The 27,739-nt window shown below is 46.7% G+C and overlaps 1 protein-coding gene across 1 annotated transcript; it reads left to right on the top strand.

Moving 5' to 3' along the window:
- Positions 1–34: 34 nt before the first annotated feature.
- On the top strand, positions 35–26,337 carry PPP1R36 (protein phosphatase 1 regulatory subunit 36). The gene is made up of 11 exons (XM_083519564.1): positions 35–569; positions 2,612–2,676; positions 3,587–3,682; positions 5,143–5,261; positions 8,847–8,913; positions 10,689–10,787; positions 12,794–12,934; positions 22,643–22,685; positions 22,797–22,990; positions 24,388–24,582; positions 26,042–26,337. Exons 1-11 carry the CDS (start codon positions 522–524, stop codon positions 26,274–26,276), a joined length of 1,302 nt encoding a protein of 433 aa, XP_083375690.1. The 5' UTR covers positions 35–521; the 3' UTR covers positions 26,277–26,337.
- The last annotated feature ends 1,402 nt before the right edge of the window (positions 26,338–27,739 follow it).

A 27,739-nucleotide genomic window follows, 5' to 3' on the forward strand; every position in this document is an offset into this window, starting at 1 on the left:
TAAAACATTTTTTAAAAATTATTTTTCAGTGGTGCTGCTTTGCTGCTTGACACCCTCGGCTCCTTTGGGGAGGGAGGGTGGTACTGAAATTTAAGGCGTAAAATAAAACAGATAAATATCACACACATATATATGTGTGTGTGAGAGAAAAATGAGCGCAGGCAGTTCACTCAGAAAGCAAGCAATCCTGCTCAGAAGTAGCACCTATTTCTGAAACCAGTCAGTGTGTCGGACGGGCTGTTTTAAAGGAAAGCCGCCTGCGACACGAAACGCGGGCGTCCTGTTCACACGTATCTGGGAAGGGGGTTCACAATTGGGATAATTTCTGAGGACGCCCCTTGGTTAGAAAAAGAGAGCCAAAAGCCACCAACACAGACAGACTAAAAAAAAAGGGGAAGGCCTGCCGCGTTGCATGATGGGACTTGTAGTCTCCAGGCGGGAGAGCCGACCCTTCTATTCAAGATGGAAAGAGTGACAGAGAGCTGTTGCCAGGATACTCTTTCAGTAAATAAAGTGTCGCCATGTCTCAGCTACAGTTCCTGGAGCTGCCCAAGGGACATATAGTGACTGTAAGTAAGTCTGCATTCCTGGATGTGTCTAGTGACTGTGGAACTTCTTGGGGGGTGGGGTGGGGTTTGCAGATATTCCTTTTTTCTTTTTTTAAAAAAGCCCAAGGTTGGATATGACCAGGTTGGGTCTTGCACCCAGTGCCAGATTTACGTATAAGCTAAACAAGCTATAGCTTAGGGCCCCGCTCTCTTGGGGGCCCCCAAAAAAATTTAAAGGGAAAAAACCCTGGATGTACATTTCCAAAAATATAAGAAAAAAGCAAATACAATAAAACATACAGCAACACTGTTTTTGCATTATTAAGTTTGTTATAAATAAATAAAAAATCATTTTAAGTTAGAGCTTAATAATTATTTCACTATTAATATACTTCTTCTTAATTGTATTTCAATTCAACAATTACTTTGATAAAATACATATTTTGTTATGTGCAAATGGCTTTAGATACCTATCAGGTCCATAAATTACCATATAGCATATATTCAACACAAAAAACAGTGACAATTTGTTGACAACGGACAGCTGGACATATAAAGGGCCCCATTACCTTCAGTAGCCGAGGGCCTCCCCAAACCTAAATCCGGCCTTGCTTGCACCTTTCATAGCTGGGTCGCCATGCAACCTTCACCTGTCAAAATCCCCTCTTCAAACCCAAATGTTAGAGGCACCCACTCTTGCACCCACAATTCAGGAGCTTCGTTTATTTACTTATTGCATTTCTACCCCACCTTTCTTCCAAAAGCCCCCAAAAGGGCCTACATTGGGGACCCCACCCTCCGCCCCTCCGCCCTGTGAGGTAGGTCAGGCTGAGAGACCATGATGAGCTCCAAGATGATCCGTGAACTTCATGGCTGAGTGGGGAATTGAACCCTGGTCTACCAGGTCCCAGGCAGACACTTTAACCACTGCACTATGTTGGCTGTCTAACCTTTTATGAATTAAATCTTACTTGAGGAATACAACTGGCTTGCATTATTACAGTGGTGCCTCGCAAGACGAAAAGAATCCGTTCTGTGATTCTCTTCGTCTAGCGGTTTTTTCGTCTTGCGAAGCAAGCCCATTGACGGATTAGCGGATTAGCGCTATTAGCGGCTTTTAGCGGCTTTTAGCGGCTTATCTGCTGATCGGATCAGCTGATAAGCGGCTTAGCGGCTTAGAAAAAGGGGGGAAGGGAAAAAAACCCGCAGGAACTCGCAAGACATTGTCGTCTTGCGAAGCAAGCCCATAGGAAATTCGTTAAGCGAAGCACCTCCAAAATGGAAAACTCTTTCGTCTAGCGAGTTTTCCGTCTTGCGAGGCATTCGTCTTGCGGGGCACCACTGTATTATTATTATTATTATTATTATTATTATTATTATTATTATTTGTGTATCCCACCCAACTGACTGGGTTGTCCCAACCACTCTAGGCAGCTTCCAACATAATAAAACCTCAAACATTAAAAACTTCCCGAAGTGCTGCCTTCAGATGTCTCCTAAAAGCTGTATAATTATTTATCTCATTGACATCTGATGAGAGGGCACCCCACAGGTCGGACAACACTATATGTGCTCATATATATTTATTCCGCCTTCCATCCCTATCCATAGTGTTTCTGATGGTCACAAACTTGAAACGACCAGTCAACATCGGTTGTTGCTGTTTTTAAATAGGCAGTTGGAAATATTCAGTCAATGTCTTGATTATTATGATTAGGATTATTAGATGGACCACTGGCCTTTATATACACCAGTGGCCAATATTGTGGAAGCCTTTAGGAAAAGTTGTCTTTCTAAGGCTTGGTGGCTCACGACATCAGTCTTTTTTTTAGAATAATGCTATGAAATAATATCCCTGGAGGTTGCTTGATAATGTCCCAGTGGTTGTTCCAGCCCTGTTTTTGGATGTACATTGAATCACCATTCTTCAGAAGCACATGGCATTGGGCTTATCGGTCAGGCTTATGAGCTCGCTGGATTTTTGGAGCTGAAAATCGAACATGAAAATGATGAAATGGTTTAAATTAATGCCTCGAAACTTTTGTATTCCGAAACGCTTGCAGTTCACGAAAGTTAACCCTGGCTTGTGGTACTGGAAAGATGACAGCCGAAGTCTTGAATTTGCATGGTAAGGATTCAGTGTCCCTTTCTGTCTGACTTTGTTGTGTTTCTGTTTGTGGTTATCGTGATTTCGTATCACTTGCCAGTGAGCTAGTTTATGAAGTGCCTGGCCTTGCAGCAAGATTCCCCCCCCCCCTCCATGCACAGTCCATTAAAATCAATAAAACCAATGGAATCTACAACATTTCCAACAATAGCAGATCATAATCAGCAGGATGAAACCAATACATTTTAGTAAACAGATTCCTTGTTTTCCAAAAGCATGGAGGAACTGAAATGTTTTTTCTTTGCCTCCGAAAGGAGGCAAATGTCAGGCCTGATAGAACCCTTGGCAGGGATGGGAGGTAAGAAGAGGTATTCCACAGCAAACAAAGTGGCAATTGAAAAGAACCTGAGTTTGCAGGATGCCGCTCTTTCCAACTGTGAAAGCATCTAGTAGTATGCCTCATCTCTCCCTAAGTGCAATTGGTCCAAACATACCAATTCCTTCAATCTCTGCAAGAATAAAAAATGAAAACATCTCTGTAATTTTGAAGCAGAAGATACCCCACGCTGATTGGTTGAGCATGCTGTGATGTCATAAAGAACCACCTGTCCAATCCCTGAAGCTGTTTCCCCCTCGCCTTCAGTAGTCATTTTTTTTTTGGGGGGGGGATTATTAAGGATGGAGGAGGAACAGATCAACTCAGAAATGTTGTGGATGCTGGGGCTTTGGAAAATTAAAAAAACCAAGTATCCCAGCTGAATTATAGCAGGCAGGGGCAAGATTGCATCCTAAACTGGCACTGGACTTGCTGCCATTCCTCTCTGCTGGGCTCACTCTGTGGTTGAGAGATGCAGGGTGAGCTCTCTTTCCTGTGTAGTTGTATGAACTGCCACTGCCATTACCGAAAACTCCCCTCTGTTTGGTATTGCAGTGCTCAGCCTAAGGAGGAAGATAAGGAAGTGGAGAAGAAGTCAAAGAAAGGGAAAACCATCCACTTCCAAGAGACGGCCACAAAAACACCAGACAGGTGACCCAGTTTAAAAATCAGCAGAGCTTGAAATGCCCAGACTATAGTCTGTGGTCTTGGCAAGGGTGTAAGAAGTCCTGGATTCAAATCCCACGCAAATCCTGTATTTGGAGAAGGGAAGGGGAAGAGACTGGACGTACCTTTGGGGATGGAACATAGCTCAATGCAGAAGGCCCTAGGTTTGATCCCCAGCAAAGACCAAGGCCTGAGATCCTGGAGAGCTGCTGCCTGCCAGGGTAGGCAGTATTGGGCTAGATGGAGAAATGGCCTGAGCCTGACCTGGATGGTAAGGGAATCCCACTCACTGATGTCACCAATTTATTAATTTTTTAAAAATAAAATTATTGGTTTTAAAAAGTTCTCCTTTGTGACTCTTGAGACAGGAGTTCCAATTCATTCTAGGTAGAGTGAGGTGGCCTGTCTCAAGTGCACCATTAAAGGGAAGCAAATGGTCAGTTATTTGGTCTATTATTATATTGTTGCCATTGCCACAGGGGTTGCCATTTGGATTTTGTGCCCTAATGTCACGGGCCACATCTGCCTGCTTAGCAGCAAACGTGTTTGGGCAAGCTGCTTGTTTGCAGTCACTTCCCTGCAGTGGCGTAGCGTGGGTTGTCAGCACCCGGGGCAAGGCAAGTAATTTGCGCCCCCTAATCCATGGATTTGCGCCCCCTAACCCGTGGATTTGCACCCCCTAACCCTAACCCCCAGATGTTGCGCCCGGTGCGGCCGGCCCCCCTGCACCCCCACGCTACGCCACTGCTTCCCTGTCTGTAAAATGGGAACAATAGCAACACAACATCGCAGGCCTGCTTTTTTGCTGATGTGTACACCATACATACATCTGATGTATCTACCCTCCCCTCTTCTGCACCTGCATCCCATAATGCCTTAACTACAATTGATCATTTGAGGATCCACACCCTCAAATATGAGAAAGAACGGGTCCACAGGCCATCTGCATCAGTAGGATGGGAAGACGGCTGCACAAACTGGGCCATTTTCATCACTGCGTCTTGCAAAGAGTTTCCCCTCCAGGTCACATCCACGCCATACATTCAAAGCCCTCTGATGCTACTTCAATCAGTCCTGGTTTCCCCCAAAGAATTCTGGGAACTGTAGTTGCTAGGAATCTCCTCTTGGAACTACAGTTCCCAACACCCTCAAACTACAGTTCCCAGGATTCTTGGGGGAGGGAGCTATGGCTGTTAAAGTGGTATGACAGTGCTTTAAATGCGTGTTGTGGATGTCCTAAGTGCCGCCCCTTTGTGGATATTAAAGGCTCGAGAGACCAGTTAGGAAGCTTCATGTGCCCATAGAAGGCTGAATTCTGCCTTTGTTTTCAACGTAATCAAGGTTACCTGGCAAGAGAACATCCCAGAGTTTAGCTCCAGAGTTGCCTTGGCATGTGTCCAATTAAATGAAATGCAAGTCCTACCCACCCTCCATTTTATCTGCAGACCGGATCCTGTTTTTTTCCGAGATATCTTTACTGTACGGCGAAGTATCCAAGAAGATAAGATGCCCCGGCCGTTGAAGCGATTGCAAAAGGAACTGATTTCTCTAGAAGACGTTAAGTGTAAGTGTGGGTGCTGAATTGCCAAGTTAGTTGCAGCTTATTGATCTTCTCCGGCATCCTTGAGATTGTTCCAAGGGTTGCAGATTTCAGTGTTATCCCGAGTCAACAGCACTTGTTTACTTGGCTAAATGGCTTGTGTCCAGCATACCTAAGAATCATAAAAATCAAAGAAATAGCTTCTTTGTCCCAGCTGTGGGAGCCAAGAGCACTGTCCACCTTAACAGTCTTGCACAGAATCAGCAACGGCAGTCCTATGCGCTACAGACCAAACAGGGAGTGGGTGTTTTGCAGAAAGGCTCCAGCCATGGAAATAACTTGAGTCATGCAAGATTTCCAGTCCATATGGAGCAGGGGAAGGCAGAAAGGCAGCCTCCTTTTCTATATCGCATCATGGTGCCAGTCTCTTCTTTCATAATGGCATCTTCATAGCATTGGTTACAACATTTTACTATCTCAGATTGCACAAATAGGCTTCATTGTGGTTTTTGCCCAACACACGTTAGGTGTGGCTGAGGGTTTGACAAATGTTTCTTAATGGACTGGTGAGTGGCAGTGTTTCACTTGGTCATCTGGAAATCCCTCTGTTTCTCTGTCTCTCCTGCCATTGGGATGTGATGTGAATCGGAGCGTATGGGAAGGGCAGAGAAGGTGCAGTAAGCCTGAATCTCAGGAGACTCGGACAAAGAGCACTGAATTTTGCCAGATTGGAAACAATGGGGGACTGAGCTGGAGGGGACGTTTATTAACTAGGGTTACCATACGTCTGGGACGCGGGTGGCGCTGTGGGTAAAAGCCTCAGCGCCTAGGGCTTGCCGATCGAAAGGTCGGCGGTTCGAATCCCCGCGGCGGGGTGCGCTCCCGCTGCTCGGTCCCAGCGCCTGCCAACCTAGCAGTTCGAAAGCACCCCCGGGTGCAAGTAGATAAATAGGTACCGCTTACCAGCGGGAAGGTAAACGGCGTTCCGTGTGCTGCGCTGGCTCGCCAGATGCAGCTTTGTCACGCTAGCCACGTGACCCGGAAGTGTCTCCGGACAGCGCTGGCCCCCGGCCTATAGATGTGAGATGGGCGCACAAACCCCAGAGTCTGTCAAGACTGGCCCGTTCGGGCAGGGGTACCTTTACCTTTACCTTTACCATACGTCTGGGGTGGAAATCGCGAAAATGCCCAGGAAAATCCGAACATATGGCAATCTATTTCGGCAGTGTCGTTTCTGGCGAATAAAGCTCAACAACTCTGCCCAAAAAATGCTCAACAACTTTTCTGTCCAGATTTTCACTGTTTGAAACATGGTGGCAACCCTAATTAAAACATGCATGTCCCCCCTTGCTTCCAGAAGCTCAAGGTAGCGTAGCACAACGACAGCCTTGCAGGGTAGGTGAGGCTGAGAGAGAGAGATTGACTGGTTACCCAGTGTCTTTCATGGCTGAACAATTTGGCTCTGGGTCTCTCGGCTTTTACTCTTGACCCTTCAAACACTACACTACTCTGGCTTCGCCTGAAGGCATACGTAGCTGCTTTTGTATATTTGCGAACAAAGCAAGTATTACAAAGGCACTATTTCAGCGCACTTTTGTTTGACTAAAGCTAGTTAATGCTTGGGAAAGTGCAGAGCAGGTAAGCACAATGAATGCAGCAGTGCACCTAAAGTCATTCTCATGTGCTGCAGGTATACGCCTGCCCAGAGCAGACTATTCAGAATGCAGGGAGAGGGGGATGGAAGTGGGCATGTATTTCCCCTCTCATCAGAAACTCCCTGCCTATCCTTCTCTCTGTTGTGTGACCTTTCAGCTTCCTATGCCTGGCATGTAACCCCCCCCCCTTACGTTTCTTTATAAATAAGGTGTGGCATAAATCGCTAAATCAGTTGTAACAGTAATTTCTAAGCACATTGTTTTCCTCTAGCATTTTTAATGGCCCTAGGAGGACTGCCTTGCATTTTTCCTTTGAAAAGTTGAGTCAGCTTCGAAAAACGTTGCAAGACCTTAAATTTGGACTGGGATTCTGGAAATCTTTCTGGACAGGAAAGGCTGTCCACGCATAGGTCAATCCACCTTAGACAAGTTGTCAAAATGTGCTAGAAGAAGCCGTGTTCTTACGGAGATGGAAAACCCTGTGTCTGGGTAATAGAACTTCAGGGCAAACTGCAGGTGGGAGCAAACATGATTTAATGTTTCTCCATACAAAAAAGAAGAAAAAACCCCTCCACACTCCATGTAGAAAAATAGATGATGAGGAGAAGGCTAGACTAGTACTCTGTGTGTGTGTTTTTAAGCACATTTCCCCTTCAAAGGATTATAGGCACTGTTGATACATTTCCCAGCAACCCTTAACACACTACTGCGCCCAGAATTATTTGAAGGTTGTGTCTGTGTGCTTTGGATGTGCTTCAAAGGCGTGATGTGCCTACAGCCATTAAGAACCAAAATAGATGTAATTTGTATTTTTACAAACATGTGCATTAAGTGCAAAAAAAAAGCCCTAGTATTAATTTGGCCCCTTTCCCTGACTTGGTAGATTTCTATATTCAGGGACTGCTTTTGTACAGAGGAGCTTTCAGTCAAGTGAGTCTCACCTGCAGTCTAAAGGTGAACCACCCAGACGCATTTTTACCTCCTCCATGAAAACTAGACCTGGGCGACTTGCTTATTCCTCTTGGGTCATGCCTGATGCAGCTTTGATAAACTCCAAGCCTGCCACAATAGTGACGTGCATCCATCATCCCACACATCTCCTGGTGCATAGCTCAGTGGCAGAGTTTTCCAGGTACAATCCCTGGGATCACTGACAGAGCCCTACACCCAAACCTCACCCACTTCTGCGCTCCCTGGAAGGAGGCATGCTGTTATCTTAAGGTGAAACAAAGCAGAGCAAATAAAAGCAACCCGACTTTAATGGGCTGTTTTCCTTACTCCCGTCTCAAGTTACACCAATCCCTTATAGGGCAGTCCTAAACATGTCTACTTGGAGATAAGTGAATTCCATGTGATTTCTTCTTAGTAAGTGTGTTTTAGGATTCCATGTGATTTGTTTAGGGAAGTTTTTAATATTTAATGCTGTACTGTTTTTAGCACTCGATTGGGAGCTGCCCAGAGTGGCTGGGGAAACTCAGCCAGATGGGCGGGGTATAAATAATAAATTATTATTATTATTCCCCAACCCCTTGCATAGCTCCCCTTAGAGCACATCCTTGGGGATCCCGCCATCTTCCATTCTGCTGACATGGCCAAGCCAGAGCCCTAACGATCAAAACAAATCAGAACTGGAAGCGAGTTCAGCGAATGTGATTTTCCATAAGTTCGACAAGGACCGGAGAGACTTGGGTTCAAATCCTCCTTAGCGTAAAGCTCACTGGGTGATTTGGGGACAGTACTTAATTTCTTCACAGCTTAGTTAACAGGGCTAGAGGGGGGAATAAAATGGGTGGACCACCCTGAGCTCTGTGGAGGAATTTTAGTCTAAAAATATAGGCAAACAGAACTCAATTTTTGTAAAAACCTTCTCTGAGATAGTTTGCAGACACTTTGCAGGGATGGACGAGAATGCAGTGCTACAGATTTTGACAATTTTCATTTTGAATGTTTTCAGACGCTGCCCTGTTTCTGGCCCACGAAGACGATTCCTTTCGCATGCATTCTTTCTCTTTAGTTATGAGGTATGCCATTTGGTATTTGCATTTCACAGTAGGATGCTTTCACTTCATTTTTTTTTAAAAAAAGAAATATATATTTTACGGCACCTTGTAAAAACCAAGTCAGATGTTAGCGGAGAGGTTGCCAAATCCTGTGTCATCAAGACCTGAATTCTGAAAGATATATTTGGCATATATACAATTCCGTGAGAGGGGAAATGTGAGAAATCACAACCATCACATCCTCAGACAAGTACCCTTGTGGCTGCTTCTCGCTACACTTCCATTTGAAGTATGAAATGGGCCGGTTGCAGAAAACTTAGTCAATCATGTGAGCAGACCTGGGGCAAGGGATTGCACTTCACCTGCAACAGGAGATTAATAAGGGATCTGGGTTAATATATGTGCTGCTTTTAGCATTGCAAAGCAGGGCTGGGGAACATCAGGCCTGGGGGCTAAATGTGGCCCTCCACGGCTTTCTGTGCGGCCCTTGGAACACTTGCCAGGCTACTTCTCAGTTGGTTAGAGTGTGGTGCTGATAATGTCAAGGTTGCAGGTTCGATCTGCATATGGGGCAGCTTCATATTCCTGCACTGCAGGGGGTTGGACTAGATGACCCTCAGGGACCCTTACAGCTGTACAGTTCTAAGGTTTTATGATTCTCCTCTCCCCAGACCACACCTTTGACTGGCTTAATGTTTTTGCCTGCTTGGAATTGTTTGCATCCCACTCACCCCCGCCCCCCCTTCTTCCAAGGACCTCAGACCACATGCATTATTCCCACCTCTTATTATTCCCACCTCTTCACAAAAACCCTGCGAGGTAGGGTAGGCTAAGAGAGAATAGCCATCCCAAGATCACGCAGTAAGCTTTGTGGGTTAAGAGAGAGCCAGTGTGGTGTAGTGGTTAAGAGCAGACGTGAACCGGGTTCGCGTCTCTGCTCCTCCACATGCAGCTGCTGGGTGACCTTGGGCCAGTCACACTTCTCTGAAGTCTCTCAGCCCCACTCACCTCACAGAGTGTTTGTTGTGGGGGAGGAAGGGAAAGGAGAATGTTAGCCGCTTTGAGACTCCTGAAGGGGAGTGAAAGGCGGGGTATCAAATCCAAACTCTTCTTCTTCTTCTTAAGTGGGAATGACGATGATTGGGAGGGCCAATTAATTATCCCTTATTCTAAAATCCCATTATGCTTAAGTGACCCTCTGGGTCTTCACACATAATAGGCTGCTGGGATAGCTCAGTTGGTAGAGCAGGAGACCTTTAATCTCAGGGTCAAGGGTTCGAGCCCCACGTTGGGCATGAACGTTGGGTATCATGAAGGGGAAAGGGAAAGGGACCCCTGACCATTAGGTCCAGTCGTGGCCAACTCTGGGGTTGCGGCGCTCATCTCGCTTTATTGGCCGAGGGAGCTGGCGTACAGCTTCCGGGTCATGTGGCCAGCATGACTAAGCCGCTTCTGGCGAACCAGAGCAGTGCACGGAAACGCTGTTTACCTTCCCACCGGAGTGGTACCTATTTATCTACTTGCACTTTGACGTGCTTTCGAACTGCTAGGTTGGCAGGAGCAGGGACCGAGCAACGGGAAGCTCACCCCGTCGCGGGGATTCGAACCTCCAACCTTCTGATCAGCAAGTCCTAGGCTCTGTGGTTTAACCCACAGCGCCACCCGCGTCCCTATCGTGAAGGGTACCCAGGTGCCATTGCCCAGTGGGCTGCATTCAGCAAAAGAAAACTGCTCCCTTGTGAAGAAGTTTACATGGGCAACGTGGTGTTTTGCTCTGTTCTTAAATTCTGCTCTAGGTGCCGGCAGCTAGATGATTTTCTCATGGCTCTGCTGTACTATCTGAATTTTTATCTGGAAAAATTAGCCTTGGAGATGAAACCCAAATCTTTCATGGGGTGAGTAAAATCGCTTGGATGTGTGTCTTAAGCGGAGTCCCGTCTTGTTTAGAAAGGGCTATTGCTCTATATATTCAGTGTGGGTGTGCTTTGCTTCAAGACCCGATTTGTGCTGGTTAGAAAGATCACAAGCCACGAGGCCTCAAGCCGAAGACCTTGGAGAGTTGCCAGTGCTCAGGTGACTAATGGATGAATAGTATGAAGTTGGGAGTCCAAGACCATTTCCTGTGATTCTGCGGGACACTTGTCACGTCCCAGGAGCTATTTGAGCCCAGTGTTCTTCAGTCTCCTCTGACTGGTTCCATCCTTCTTTCCTGGGTCATTTCTGACTTTCTTCCTCCACAAGGAGACTTGAGTCAGTGCATCTCAGCATTTTCAGGTCAGCCCCACCTCTCCTGTTCTCCTTCATGGCTGCGTTTGAGGTCAGTTCTGCATCGCTGGTTGTGGCCTAAGACCAGCCGAAGCTGAGGTGGTGGGTGTTGCACGAACCATTGAAAAGTGGACAGAACTGAGAGCCAATGTGGTGTAGTGGTTAAGAGTGGTAGACTCGTTATCTGGTGAACTGGGTTCGCGTCTCCGCTCCTCCGCATGCAGCTGCTGGGTGACCTTGGGCCAGTCACACTTCTTTGAAGTCTCTCAGCCTCACTCACCTCACAGAGTGTTTGTTGTGGAGGAGGAAGGGAAAGGAGAATGTTAGCCGCTTTGAGACTCCTTCGGGTAGTGATAAAGCAAAATATCAAATGCAAACTCTTCTTCTTAAAGAAAAGAAGAAGAAAAAAAGTGGACAGAACACTCCCTTCTTTCTCCACAAATGCACCCAAACCTACTTTCACTAGTGCCTTGGCCTGGGTATCTCTGCTCTGTTGCCCCTTGCGTGTTGGCAAGGAGACCAACCCTCTTGCTTACCTGGGGGTTTCAGGTGAGTCCACATCAGCCAAAAGCTATTTCCTGCATTGAACTCAGCCATAATGCTGTCATCCCCACTGCCCCCCCTTGTAACAGACTTTTAGGTTGCCTTTCAAAATATAAATACCTTGCAAAGACAGCTTACAGAGTACAGGTCAAACAAATGAGTCAAACCAACTTTTGTTTGAATTGGCAGCTGCCTTATGCCCCAACACCTACCTGTTTGTTTTGTGTTGACCCAGGTGAGATCTTAAACTAGACCATTTAGATTAGATCACCACCAACGCTTCCTTAGGTGTTGGGACATGGTTCTATGAATGTGGTTCAACAACATCTGGATGGCCACAGAGGATCCCCAGCCTTGAGGGAGGCCAATAAGGTGTGGCCATCCAAGATGTTGTTGGATCACATTCATAGAATCATGAATTGGAAGGGACCTCAAGGGTCATCTAGCCCAGCCCCCTGCCATGCAGGAATCTCGGCTAAAGCATCCATGACAGGTGGTCATCCAACCTCTGCTTTAAAACCTCAAATGAAGAAGAGCCCACAACCTCATGAGATAGACCGTCCCACTGGCATCAGAAAGTTCTTCCTGATGTTTAGTCGGAATCTCCTTCCTTGTAACTTGAAGCCACTGATTCGAGTCCTACCACCAGAGCAGGAGAAAACAAGCTTGCTCCATGATTCCCATCATCCCTGGCTATTGGGTCTGCTGGCCGAGTCTGATGGGTACTGGAGACCAGCAACCTCTGGAGGAACACAGGTTAGCCACACCTGACCTACCTGGAGACATTCTAGCACACAACATATTGGTCCTTCCTGCTCCTTATTTGCAATTACCCTACTGTTCTTTTGTATCACCTAATCTACTAATGATAGTCAAGGTATAGTGGATCTTGCTTGCCTGACCAGAGTCTTGCTAGGCAATCCCAGGGCGTGCCACTCCAGCCCTATGATTTAATGTTCTAATCTTTCTGTTGCTTTCTTTTATTTGGGTCAGAATTCCCTGGTGCAGACATAGTGTTCTTGATTGTCTAACCATGAGTGGGAGAGTGCTCTGTGCAATGCTTTTTTTAATGAGTTGCTTCTTTGTTAAACAGGAAGCCCAGTGCCCTGGAAAGGAAAGAGATAAGGGAGAACCAAATCAAGCTAGCAGTGACCAAAAAGCACCTGGCCGAGCTGTACTGCATCCTCATCCTCGGGCTGGGAATGTCTGATCAGCATCACATGGCTTGCGGGAAGTAAGGAAATGGCTGCGCCCAGGAAATGCTTTTCTGTAACGCCATCTGCTCTTCGCAGCAGATGTCTAGGGAATAAAACAGAAGAAGTAGGAACTTGGGATTCTGAGTGGGTTGTCAAAACCCAATGCCCTTTGAGAGTCCTTTATGGAAACTGAAGGGGGATGTGCCGCCTGATTCTTAGCGTTTTCACCAGGAAGCAAACCCGAGAGAGTTCAGTGGGGAAGGGTTGTAGCTCATCTGGAGAGCACCTGCTTTGCATGCAAAATGTCACCGGTTCAATTCCTGGCATGGGAAGGGCTCTTGTGAAATCCTGGAGAATAGCTGCCAATTAAAGTAGGACAGCTCCTGCCAACCTAGCAGCTCGAAAGCACATCAAAGTGCAATTAGATAAATAGGTATCACTCCAGCGGGAAGGTAAACGGCGTTTCCGTGCGCTGCTCTGGTTTTTGCCAGAGGTGGCTTAGTCCTGCTGGCCACAAGACCTAGAAGCTGTCTGTGGACAAACACCAGCTCCCTTGGCCTATAGAGCAAGATGAGTGCTGCAACCCCAGAGTCGTCCGCGACTGGACTTAACTGTCAGGGGTACCTTTACCTTAAAGTAGGACATGCTGATAGCTCAGTTGTGGGTAGAGTTGTGGGTTCAGGTTGGGCGAAGGTTTTCTGCATTGCAGGGGATTGGACAAGGTGACCCTCATGGTCCTTTCCTACAATTCTACGATTCTGTAGTGTGGATGAGCCAGTGGTCTAACTCAGTAGAAGGCTTGGCTTGTTTTCAAGTAAGGTTGCATAACTTCCAGGTAAACCTGCACTCAGGAAATCTGTGCAAGGGTACAGTCTTAAGCAAAAAATTATTGGTGCCGTAAGGTCCCAATGAACTTAGTGGGACAAATTCCAAAAGAACATCAGTTAGGATCACAGGCTAAAATTTCCGTCATTTTTCCTTAGAAGTCACTAAAATCAGCAGTCATAGCCTCTGGGTGAATGTGTTCAGGATCTGGTAGCATGCAAATAGCTGTTGCAACTTAACAAAACTCATTACAATATTTGCTATCAGATTTCTGTGATTAGGGCTACCACTGTCGGCTGCCTTATCGCAATGCCTTGCCAGAGAGTTTTGCGCTTGGCAATGGTGTGTTGGTAGACTGCACAAATCTGGCAATGTGCTTCCGTGGTAAGTAATTTTTAGGCACTCTTACTCTTCTGAATAGCTAGGAAATACTTGGAAGGGGGGGCCTTTATTCCCACGCTCCTAGCAAAGGATGATCCCTAGCTGCTGCTGGCAGTTTGAGTAATTTTGGAGAGAGATACCTGAGTCTTAGCATTTACCTTATTTTTCACTCATCTATAGGACACACTTTTTCCCCTCCAAAAAATAAGGGGAAATGTGTGTGCATCCTATGGAGTGAATGCAGGCTCCTTGGCTTCAGGGTAAGCTCGGGGGGCAGTGGGAAGGCGGTGTGCCGCCTTTGCGCTGCTCCCCGACCTGGTCTTTGAGGCTTTTCCCCAAGGAGGGAGAAGGGACTGACTGGCCGTGTCAGTCCCTTCTCCCACCTCGTAGAAAAGCACGCAAAAGCCGCACGCTCTATAAAGGGTGCGCGGCTTCTACTGGCTTTTCTATGAGGTGGGGGAATTCCCCCACCTCGTAGAAAAGCCTGCAGGAGCTGCACACCCTTTAAAGAGTGCGCCGCTCTTGGGGGCTTTTCCCCGAGGAGGGACAAGGGACTGACTGGCTGTGTCAGTCCCTTCTCCCTACTGGTCGAAAAGCCCCCAGGAGCCGCGGGGGAATTCCCCCACCTCCCGCAAAAGCAGGGAGAAGGTCTGGGAGAAGTGCACAGGCTGCGCACAGCCTGTCTGCTGGGAGCCCAGAGCTGGGGGGGGGATCATATTTTTTTCCTTGATTTCCCCCTCTGAAAACTAGGTGCGCCCTATGGAGCAAAAAATACGGTAGGTTGCTGGCTACTTCACCTGGAGATCTGATGTGCGAGCAGCGGACTTTCCTCCATCTCTGCTCAATGCGTACGTTTGTAAAGAAGGGCAAATATTACATGACAGAAGTTCTGGCAACTCCTTCCAAAGGAAATGAAACTTGAGCAAGCTCTGTGCCTCTGGAACATCTCAACACGCAAAGAAGTGGGACGAATGTCACAGTATGAAGAAGGTCACCATGGGGAGGGGCAAGTACTTTTTAAAAATTTATTTTAAATCCTTGGGCCAAATCCCTTGCGGTGACCGCCACCTTACAAAGCCCATGAAACACAGCAGCCCCTATTTCCCAGCACTGCTTCCACTCCCATTAAGGTTGCCATCTCTGGGAAGAAAAACCAGCGTGGCCTGCTCTTGCGAGTTTAGCAGATATTTTCTATGCAGAACTCAGCAAACAAGGCTTTTCATGCTATGGAGACAAAGACAATCTCCCTCTGATTGCTGCAGATTCAGCGTCTGTTAAAAGCACCGCAACAGAATTTTGTTCAGAAGGCAATAAGACAGCTCCCAAACCAAAGCCTGCCAGTCTTACCAGTTGCTCTAGAGTAGGGGCATTCAGGCTTCAGGCTTGCTGGATCCATTTTGTAGGTTTTGTTTGCAAGAACCTGAAGTTATACCAACAAGGACCAGGTACAAAGGGCATGTGTTGACACCTGTCTTTCTCAAGAGACAATGGAGTGTCGGGAGGTGGAGTCAAACCACTTTGTTAGCAGCACCAAGTGACCTCCCCAGGGCACAAGCCTGGGCAGTGCGTATTGAGGTCCAGGTCTGCCCAGACAACAAGACTCACCTCTGGGACTCGTTGATGTGGTCCAAAGGAAAGCAGAGCAAGACGTTTGGCACCAGCTTGGCTGCAGGAGTCGCTGGAAGGCGCCATCCAATCGCCTTAGGCACTTCACTCTGGATTTGTGTAGGGTTTACTCCTCGACATCCCACAAGGCAGCAGAAGTTCAGGACCAAAGTTTTCCTTCTCATAGATAGCTTACAGTTAAAATTAAGGAACGGGGTTCCTCTGAGCTGAGGGATTTGACCTGAGCTCATACTTCTTTCCCCCCAAACCTGTTCCTGCTTAGCTTTGTTCATTTCTGCAGCCTGATTTAGGGTTTTAAGAGTTTTAAATAATTGGGAGTCTTGCAGCAAGCTACCCACCTATTTGCCTTCTGCTCAGGCCTGCTCTAGAGAGTTCCCCTTCTTATGTTCTCTAGCCAATCTCTTCAGCTGGCCTCTGTTGCAGCTTGATCCGTAGGCGTTACCAGGTGGTCCTCTTGTGTTGTGAGAAACTTAGTCTGCTGGTTTCTGCTGCTAAAGGTGCAGGTGCAAGTCAGGCTGATCGTTCACTGCCCCCAGGCAGCTAATAACACTAATGGTGGTGGAAAGAGGACTGGAGAGAAGGGCTGGTACTGGGGAGAAGAGATGGCATACTTGAGCCTTGCCTGCTTTGAATCACTCACTCTCACTGGCTTTCTTCCAGTATGTGGCTTCGAAGGGCAGGAAAAAGCCCCAAACTCTTATACAGTGGTACTTCGGGTTAAGAACTTAATTTGTCCCAGAGGTCCGTTCTTAACCTGAAGCATGCTTTTGCTAATGGGGCCTCCTGCTGCGCGATTTCTGTTCTTATCCTGGAGCAAAGTTCTTAACCTGGAGCAACCACTTCCTGGTTAGCAGAGTCTGTAACCTGAAGCGTCTGTAACTCGAGGTACCACTGTTGTTGTTGTTGTTTAGTCGTTTAGTCGTGTCCGACTCTTTGTGACCCCATGGACCAGAGCACGCCAGGCACTCCTGTCTTCCACTGCCTCCCACAGTTTGGTCAAACTCATGCTGGTAGCTTTGAGAACACTGTCCAACCATCTCGTTCTCTGTCGTCCCCTTCTCCTTGTGCCCTCCATCTTTCCCAACATCAGGGTCTTTTCCAGGGAGTTTTCTCTTCTCATGAGGTGGCCAAAGTATTGGAGCCTCAGCTTCAGGATCTGTCCTTCCAGTGAGCACTCAGGGCTGATTTCCTTCAGAATGGAGAGGTTTGATCTTCTTGCAGTCCATGGGACTCTCAAGAGTCTCCTCCAGCACCATAATTCAAAAGCATCCATTCTTTGGCGATCAGCCTTCTTTATGGTCCAGCTCTCACTTCCATACATCACTACTGGGAAAACCATAGCTTTAACTATATGCAAAGCACAGGTCAACCTTGGCAGGTCATTTCTTTGACTCACGTTTTTTGAGTCGAGTTTATTTCTCCTGCACCAGCTCGGGCATCCTTTCTTTGAGCTTTGTGATGGTGCAGAGCAAAAGAAACAAACAGCGGCAGCTTTATTTCAGATTGGTTACACTCCCCAAAGCTTGCATGGCTGTTTTGTTGTTGGCAGGAAGCTCTTGCTCGGCGTTCAGAACCAAAGCCGTGTTTATTCAACGCGAAAGTCCCCGTGGGGATTTGCCTTCCTGTTTAGCTGGACATGACCTGCTGCGAGGGCCTGCTGGCCTGTGCTTTTTCAGAAAGCCCTTGAGACTGCCGGAATGGAGAGAGGAGAGGTTGTCTCGGCAGCTTTAGGAGAGCACCCTTAAAGACACGCAGACTCCCAGCTGGAAAGCGAAGGCTGCTGGGGAGCACATTGCCAAGGAATGAGCTTTTACTGATATGATTCCAGGGTGAAGCAACAGGACTCAGCCAAATTAACTTGCAGGAAGAATTCCAGCGAGGCCTTAGCTGGGGTTAGCAGACTTGGCAGGAACACAAAGTCCCCGAGCACCATGTTTTACAATCTCTTCTGAATCAGTGTGTTCCTGTGGAATCAAGAGTTTTGCTCCCACCCCCGTCCCTGTCCTATGGTTAGGATTTGAGTGAGGCTTGGGCATTTGAACCTTGGAGGGCCTCATAGGGTAGAGCAGGCAGAGGCACATCTGCTGAGGTGCGCGGAGCAAGAAAATGCCCCAGAGCTCACTGAGGCGTCTGGCTTGCAGCTGCTTTGGTCCATGAAAGGTTTGGGAAGGTTACAGACAACCTGGGCTGCCTCAGAGCCAGCTGTGCACAGAGTGAAAACCAAGCAGACAGCACTGGCTGTAGGAAGCTGCCTCAAAGGAGATCCATTTGACCATCCTGCCCACCTGTTATCTACTCTGACTGGCAGTGGCTCTCTGAGATCTCAAGCCTTTCCACCTCACCTGCTACGATTAGACCCCTTTCAACTTGATATACCTGGCACTGAACCTGGGACCTTCTTCATTCAGAACACTTGCTGCACCCTTGTGCTACGATCCCAGCAGCTGCTCAACCCTGCCAACCTCAGGCACCCCCCGTGATTTTTAAGGGTGCCTGCAATCCCTAAAAGCAGCTTGGCACCTTGGTATTATTTGTGTTCCTTCTCCCTGGGCCGCCTAGCCTGCCAAAGGACTCCCCTTGTGTGGGGAACAGGATACTCAACACCTCCACATTTCTTTCTTTCTTTCTTTCTTTCTTTCTTTCTTTCTTTCTTTCTTTCTTTCTTTCTTTCCTTGTGTTGAAGTGCCAAACCCAAAACAAGGGACACGCCCTGACTTTGAGCTTTGTTCTCCTGCATGTGCATGCACTTTGCATCTTCAGGAAACTGTGTAAAAAAGAATTTATTTCAAAATAGTACAACGGGTATGGTATAGTCAGAAGGTTCTTTTTTATTGTAAATAAAATCATCTTCTATCTCTTTTCTTTCTTCTTCTATATTCTTTTGTATAGTTATAATTTGCAATGTCTGAAATGTAATGTTTTATATTGTATGTATTTTAAGTTCTTTGTATAATAAAGGTTGAAATTCAAACAAATAAACAAACAAACAAAAACAGAAGGCATCATGTCCCGGGTTCAGTTCGTTGCATCTGCAGCCAATTGATACGAGGCAGCTGGGCTGCCAACACACCTGAGACACAGGAGAGCCGCTGCCTTCTGCTTCTGCAGCAGCAAAATCTGTGTGATCTTGGGCGGTGCCTTGCCACCCGCAGGTGCTGCACAGGTGCAGGTTCAGCAGCGTCCTGTCAGCCATCCTCGTCGCTTGCGGCACAGGGAGTTATTTTCCCTCTTCTTGTCGATTCGGCAGGGTGAGCCGCACCAACTCCATGGTTAATTGTAGGCTGAGTACAGTCGGTGGCCCAGCCCAAAAATGCTGTGCATGCAAGAGTCAGCATGACAAAATTGTTCAGTGACCCAACCAGAAAACCTGGCTCTGAATTCCAAGTATTGCAAACACACACACACACACACACACACACACACACACACACCCCACCCCCTCCCGATTCAGCTGCAGAGTGAAACTAAATACGGGGTGCCACCTTTGCATTCTGTACCTTAGATGCTTGCATGTTGGGCAGAAATTCAGAGCTGGAGCCTCCCCCATTGCTGCATACCTGGTGGTTAATTTTTAAGGAATATTAGTAGACAGCAGCAGGACCATATTAGGAAGATCCTTATCTGCCCCTGGTCAAAAGAGCCTTGAATTCCACTCTCAAGAAAAGAAAGGAAGGAAGGAAGGAAGGAAGGAAGGAAGGAAGGAAGGAAGGAAGGAAGGAAGGAAGGGTGAGCATTGAGATGCCCAACTGTTTCACAAACCTTCTGCAGGCAACCTGAAGGGAGCTTTGGAAACTCTGGCCCAGAGAACTTCAGCACACGTCTGAAAATGTGAAATATCAGGAACCGTATTCCTGGGGAAGGTCTGTAGCTGCTGACTGCTAGAGCCAGTCTTGAGGGTGGCAACACGAGAAAGGGGCCTTTTCTGCCCTGGTTCCCCATTTGGGGACTGATCCACCCAGGAAAGCTTGCAAAACCTTTCCTCTATGACCAGGCCTTTGGCTAATTAAACAATCTGTGGTCTTTTAAAGGGGGGTATTGTTTTGCTTTGTTATTATGTTACATATTTTTGTGTTTTTATATTGTGAACCACCTTGTGATCTTACGATGAAGGGCAGTATATAAAATTTAACAAAATAAATAAATTTAGAGCGGCCTATCCTGGCTGGGGCTGATGGGAGTTTTAGTCCAGAGTTGAGGGCCCCCAGGTTAGGAAGGTTAAGCCTAAAGCAGGGGTGCCCAAACTTTTTTCAAAGAGGGCAAGATTTGATGAAGTGAACATGTGTGAGGACCAAAGTTGTTGAGCTTTTTTTAAGGATTTTACCCCAGGAGGTAAACTGCCACAGGGGCCGGATTAAACCGGATTAAACCCCGAAACGGACCCTGAAGAGCTCCTTAGTCAAACTGAAGTGGGGTCACCAGCCCTTTGGGACCTAAGAGCGATATATGTAATCTTCAGAGACATCTCTTGTCATAAAATGGCAACACCGTCCCCCAAAACATTTCACAGAAGCCCAACTTTCTCTCTGAGGCTAAAAGGGCCCAGAGAGAGAAATTCAGCTTCAGCCCTAGAGGGGAAAATGCACACAGAGAAACCCTACTCTTTTCTGGAGGGTCTCATCCTGCCCCCCCCCCCTTGTGTGATTCCCAATCTTTGTGTGTGCAGAGCCAAAGTGTGGTGAAAATCTTGGAACAAGGCAGAGGTGAAGTTGCAGAGGGGCCCTTAGAAGGTATTTGCAGAGGACCTTGCCATTTTTTAAACGGGTTTTGTAGATTTCCTTCCCCTTTTACTTTGTTAGTGCTTCACACAATGAGGAAGAAAGCAGGCATATCTGGCTCAGGAACAGGGTTAGGTAATATTTATTGCTGCCAGTTTCCTCTGGGGCAAATTTACATAAGGGGGGAGGGGAAGGATCTGCATTTTGTTATCGCACATGTGTAGTCAAATTTAGAGATCTTCCATAAGCCAGGAGGACGCTCTTGGTTTGAGACTGGGAGAACGGCTAAAATAGGCAAATGATTTAGGAATGCCAACTTGACGGAGCTAAAAAAAACACCCCAAAACCTGGCCAGCTTCACTGCCATTAACACCAGTTTGATTTATAGCTGAAGCTTTCCATGGAATGGGATTAAAGCACAATTGCCTCCTAGTGCAATGTGTTCTATATGGGGCTTTCCTGGAGCTCTGACTGGTGCAAAATGCTACAACTAGACTTGATGGAATTGGATGACCACAGCCATGTAACATCATTGCTTAAAAGCTTGCACATATGATACCATGCCTGGTTCAAGGTTCATGCATTAATATAAAGGTAAAGGTAAAGGGACCCCTGAACATTAGGTCCAGTCGTGGCCGACTCTGGGGTTGCAGTGCTCATCATGCTTTATTGGCCGAGGGAGCCGGCGTACAGCTTCCGGGTCCTGTGGCCAGCATGACTAAGCCGCTTCTGGCAAACCAGAGCAGCGCACGGAAACGCGGTTTACCTTCCCGCTGGAGCGGTACCTATTTATCTACTTGCACTTTGACGTGCTTTCAAACTGCTAGGTTGGCAGGAGCAGGGACCGAGCAACGGGAGCTCACCTCATCGTGGGGATTCGAACCGCCGACCTTCTGATCGGCAAGTCCTAGGCTCTGTGGTTTAACCCACAGCGCCACCTACGTCCCTGCATTAATTTACAAAGCCCTTAAAAAATTGGGTCCAGAATATCATAAGGATTGGTGAATCCCTTACATTCCAGCCTGATCACTGAGATCTTAAGGAAGTCTCTTGGTGGTGCCCCATGGTTCAGCTTGCATGGCTTGTAACTGCTAGAAACCATGTCGCCTGGGTTGGGGCTGAAGCCTGAAATTCCCTCCCAACTGAGATTAGACAAGGACCCTCCATGTTGAATAATTCTTGGATGCCAAGATCCAGGTTTGGGGCAAATACTTAGTATGCCTTCTACGTTGCTTCCAAATTCCCTCACTACCCCCCAGCAGAGGAAAAGACCACATGTTCAGCAAAGTAAAAACTGGTTTACTTACATACTGTCTAAAGGTTGGATTCATGTGCTTCAGACCGTGAAACAAAGACAGTAACAAAGTGGCAAGGGTTCCCAGATTATCGGTATAGGAACTCAAGAATGGCTGGTGAGAGCCATGCGGCTATGTTGGAGCGGCAAGCTCAAACTTCTTCTCATGCTGAGCTTCTCAGGTAGGGATGGGGACAATAGGCTTGATTACCTATTTCCTCCCATGGTAAAGGAAATAAGCCTGGCAGGACAGCTTACTCTATTGTATTAACCCCTTCATGCATTAATTAGAGTTAAGCATGTCAGTTATATGAGAATAGTTGTCCCACAACTTTCTTATTTCAACCAGCATTTTAAGGCAGTGTTCTGATTTTATGTTGATTTTTAATTGTTCTTATTCTCTGTATGGTTAGATTTTTTTTCTTTTCTCCAAACCATTTTATTTACCCTACTTAGAAATTCTGACTATTAAGTATTATTTAAATATCTGAAATAAAGCAAACAAACCCACTTCCCCAAAATATTGTATTTATTTTATTTATTTTTTTGCAAAAGAGAAGTGGGGGGAAATGCACTGGGAATCATGAGATAACGCTTGCTTTGATGCAACATTGTCTAACCTCCCTACAAACAAATCAGGATGAAACTGCATTTGTGGGCCCCCTGTCATTTTGGCAAGAGGAAACTGCAGACTGGGAGCCCCCACTTCCAAAAGCCATGATCTTGGTAGTTTCATTGGGGCATGGGAATTAATTTTACCTGCCAGCCTTTGGTCTTGATTCTGTTTCTTGGTCATGCTAGAAAGTGACAGAATGTTGAGGAAACTCCCTTTCATTCAGGAAGATGTTTATGGAGTACTTTCTCTGTTGCTGTCTGTGGATTTATTCTTCTCTTCCACATTTTAGGAGGAAAATATCAACAACACAGAAAGACAGGGATTTCTTTGAGGTAAGAGCGGTCGCCTGGAGGAACAGAGCAGCTAAGGGTTGTCTCATCTTTCAGATAAGCTGCAACAATAGAGTAGATCACCTCCATTTTTATTTTTATTTTTGCATTTAGTGCTTGTACAACTTCTCCTCCTACGTGGCTTTTGTGACATTCAGACAGAAGAACCTCAAGGAAATCCAGCAGGAAGTTGGCCGGCTGCTCCGCTCAAACATATTCAATCCTGCTCTGAGGGAGACAGCGAAACCCAAGGAGTTGAAAACAGACGTGACCAAGGAGGTGAAGAAGGTCACTTTCCGCTATCGCAAGTATGGCCTCATTTTCTCTCTTCTCCCCTCCCCTCCATTATTGGATACATTGCAGATATTTATATCGGGGGTGGGGAACATTTTTTTTAGCCCAAAGTCCTGCCAAGGCCATATGCCAGAAGTGGCTGGAGCCTGCTTTAGGTTACATTCCAACCATAAAAAAGTCAGAATTTTCTGCACATATCGCCTCCATCCAGGTGAACAAGAGGCATTATTGTAGTTGTAGGGCACATTCCAGCCTGAGGATCATAGAATTGTAGAGTTGGAAGGGACCGAAAGGGTCATCTAGTCCAGCCCCCTGCAATGTAGGAATCTCAGTCAAAGCATCCATGGCAGATGACTGTCCAACTTCTGCTTATAGACCTTCAAGCAAGGAGGGTCCACAACCTCCTGAAAGAGACTGTTCCACTGTCGCACAGTGGGAGCCAGTGTGGTGTAGTGGTTAAGAGCGGTGGACTCGTAATCTGGGAAACCGGGTTTGCTTCCCCGCTCCTCCACATGCAGCTGCTGGGTGACCTTGGGCCAGTCACACTTCTCTGAAGTCTCTCAGCCCCACTCACCTCACAGAGTGTTTGTTGTGGGGGAGGAAGGGAAAGGAGATTGTTGGCCGCTTTGAGACTCCTTCGGGTAGTGATAAAGCGCGATATCAAATCCAAACTCTTCTTCTTCCCATCGGAAAGTTCTTCCTGGTGTTTAGTCGGAATCTCCTTTCTTGTAACTTGAATCCATTGGGTCAAATCCTACACTTCAGAGCAGGTGAAAACAAGCTTGCTCCATCTTCTATGACAGCCTTTGAGATATTTGAAGATGGCTATTGTATCTCATGTATTCACATACCGTATTTTTTGCTCTATAAGACTCACTTTTCCCCTCCTAAAAAGTAAGGGGGAATGTGTGTGCGTCTTATGGAGTGAATGCAGGCTGCGCAGCTATCCCAGAAGCCAGAACAGCAAGAGGGATTGCTGCTTTCACTGCGCAGCGATCCCTCTTGCTGTTCTGGCTTCTGAGATTCAGAATATTTTTTTTTCTTGTTTTCCTCCTCCAAGAACTAGGTGTGTCTTGTGGTCTGGTGCGTCCTATAGAGCGAAAAATACGTACTTTCCCGTTGGTCATTCATTCATCCCATGTTTTTCAATGCATTTCCTTGTCACTTTCCTAATTACAAAAAAAATATATCCATATTTTTTAGTATATTTGTTTCCCTGAGGCAATAGAGCACTTTAATCCATTTTACCGTAATTCTGCAAATCTAAATTTCCAGTATGTGATTGAATTCTGCACCCCCAAAGCCTGCAAAATGCTGTCAGTCGGGAGGTACCCTGTATGACTTCACCCTTACTTGAACACCTTTCCCTTATTCATTTTTTTATTATTATTTTTTAAACTATTTCTTAAAGGAGCACCGATGTAAGGCAGCCAGCCATCCGAAGCGTCATGGACCAGCGATCGCCGGTGCTGAGCACCTTGCTGCCGATGCCTAAAGACAGCGCTCAGTACCTTTTCCAGGACCATTACCTCCATGCTGGCAGAAGTCAGCCAGCCTACGTTCCTGAAGAGCTGCCACCCTTTTCCTCTGTCGTGCCAGAACCCAAGTAAGGAATGCAGGGCTTTTCTATGCAATGCATGACCGCAAAATCTAACAGGGAGCAGTGGCCTCTCTCACAAATATATCTGAGTTACTCATAGTTTTGAGCCTATTTGAATGTGCTCTAAATGTATTGGGTGCATCTGCCTTGTCTGTGCATGTGATGGCCATGGGGAAAGCAAAAGGACATTGAAGACCCTGCTAGAGCAAAAGAGAGGAAAGCTAGCAGAATAGGATCCAATGAATGCTTAACCATTGCGTTTTGATAAGAACGGCTTGACCTCACCCCAAAAGGCACACTCCTCCATTGTCTCCCAAGACAGACGGATGCCAACAAATTCAGGCCAATGGACTACGTTGGTTTTGGTGCCTTGCATCCTGTCTGTCTGTTTGTTCCACCTGGCAACAATTCCGTCTGCTTTACCCCAAAAGCAGAAAACCGGGAGAAGGGGACTCCAGCTACCAGACTCTCCCATATTTATCTCTTTGTTTCTTATCCTGCCCGTTCTCCAAGGAGCACAAGGCAGCCTACCTGGTTCTCCAGACACCCATTTTATTCTCAGAAATCGTATCGTATCGTAAAACCTTTATTGGCATCACATACAATATCCAAAACAAATCAATACAGAATGACCACTTCCCCAGTGGCACAAAACATTTGCTAAAAGAAAGGAGGCAGAGCAGTCTATTGTCACATCTCTTGGTCTCCAGGGAGATCAGACGTCTGCAGTGTATTTCGACGACAAAAAACCAAATAGAGATATTTAGCCACTAACTTGGTGAGCTCCTGATCATTCCCCAGTAATAGAAAATGTATGACCTCTGACTCTGGTTTCCATTTGGAGATACAGAGTTGATATAAAAATTGCTGGCAGAGATCAGCATATAGTTTACAATTGAAAACAGTATGTGTAAGGGTTTCTACCAGGTGGTCTTCACATGGGCAAGTTCTTTCTCCTTCCACCCTGCCTGAGAACCTTCCCCAAAGGAGGTCTGACGGATTTGAATTAAACCTGGCCAGCGAAAATGCCCTTCTTTCTTGAGGGTTAAGCAGAAATTCAAGGTAATTATGGTTAGAAACTTCTCAGAAATCACCTGCGAGGGAGACCCGAGGGCCAAACTAGACATTAGCTGTATCCTTAAGTGTTTTAATTATTATTTTAAATGCATACTGTTTTGAAAAACAAACTTGCATTTCAGGGCACAGATAGGGAGCTCAGGTATTGCCTAGTTTGGCCTTGTGAGGTGATGATTGCTACAAGGTCACACGGTGAGCTTCATAGCCAAGATGGGCATTTGGACCTTGGTCTCCCCAGTCCCGATATAGCACCCCAACCACTTTGCCATTGTGTTAAGTGGTGGAGTATAACCCCTATGCTGTAGCTCAGCCAGTGCAGTTCCCTTAGCCCAGGTGTAGCAGGTGGGCATCCACTCAACAACCTGGCTGCTCTCTTCTTCTCTGGCAGGATCGGCATCATCGGATGCCCACGCCACAGATTTATCCCTCATACGCTTCAGCCTATCGGGACGCAGGATGCTGAGAACGAGGATGACGAAAGCATAAGATCGGAGACAAGCATCTCTCCTGCTGTTTCCCAGGAGCTGAATGTCTCACCGAAGGTCCCTCAAGGCAGCGCTAGCCTCCAGTCCGTGGCGGGTTCAAGGGCTACCACCGAAGCAGATTACGTTGAGAATCACTAGCAGCGTACGCTAGCCATTAGGGATAATTTTTCTTCGTTTAATTAAACTCTTTTGAAACGTTTGCCGTTTGAATTGTATCCCTTGTGTACTCCAGCCTGCAGGGAGAGTATAGCAAAGCCAGGCTACACTTTCCACTTTGCCAAGCTCCCAGGACAATACAGTATTCGGTGCATTAAAAAAAAAAAAGACAATTAAAGCAAGTTAAAACTGTCTGCGTTAAAACCAGAATAAAGAGGTTTTTTTGAAACTAGACATAGTACGCTTTCAGGTATTAAACCTCTCCAAAGGCCTGGTGGAACAGGTAGGTTTCCTAAAATGGGAATCCGTAAAGGTGGAGAAAGCTTTTTCCCGCATCCTCACTGCAGAGCCCTCCCTAAGGCTTTGGTGCATCAACTGGAAGTTCCTGCTGCACAGGCCTAGCGCACTGTGCTTGCTCACAACCTCTGCTGGTGGCCTGCTGTGGGTGGCGATTTGGCAGTCTCGGACATTATCTTCAGTACCTGCTCCATCCCTATGGAATGTTTATTAGTGAGCCCTATTAGTTGTTGTTTTTTTAAATGCATTGCATTCTGATCTTTAATTTGCTATTTTAATATTTCCCTTACCCACACACCATCCTACTGCATTCCTAAAACAATCTAGGACTACTGGGAGCAATCTGGGATTCTCAAGGTCAGGGGTGGACATTTAACTTGACGAGCTTCCTGAAACTGATCCAGGAGTCCAGGCAGAACGGGACAGATGTTAACATCTGCAACTGGCAAGCATCACAAAGGCTTTAAATTGGCCAGGGCCTTGTAAATACTAGGAGCCAGGCATTCTGCCTTTGCAAGGTCAACCGAACAGGACCTACTGTTCTTTAGGCTACAGCTTCCCACTGCTTCCAGTGTCTCCATACCCTCCATGGATTGATCTGGATACAGCCAGCCCACAGGCAAGAGTGGGAGTGCTTGCATTGCATTGGAAGTGCTTGCCTTCAAGCCAGTTTGGTCCCCATAAAGTCAGGGCTGGGTGCAACATATCTTGCTGAGAAACAAGTCTGTTCCATCAAAGGAACATTCAGAGATCTCTTAGCATGGGTTAGAAAGCAGGAAAAGAGCCTCTTTTTGGGCCAGTTCATACATGCCCTTGCATCACTGAACGACAAGGTACTTCTGATGAACTTCCCTCTTCTGCAGACCTATTAAAGGTGCAAGAGCCCCAGCTGACCACCCTGTATTTGTGCCCTGCAGCAGAGAAGGGGAGGGATTGACGTTTGGTTCTAATTTCCAGATTGGCAGATGGGTGCTCCTCCTGCGTGCAATTTTTTTTTGCATGGTCCATGCGACATTCTGGCTTCAAAACCCCAGCCCGTATTCCCCCCACCCCCAATAATTGGATCCAGATTTACCTTTTGGGCAGGAATGTGATCAATGTCCCATTTGTGATTCGTTTACCATATTAAGCCCATCCTTGGAAGCACC

The sequence above is a fragment of the Podarcis liolepis genome, assembly GCF_965112155.1.
Source record: "Podarcis liolepis genome assembly, chromosome: 1".
Taxonomy (NCBI): Eukaryota; Metazoa; Chordata; class Lepidosauria; order Squamata; family Lacertidae; genus Podarcis; species Podarcis liolepis.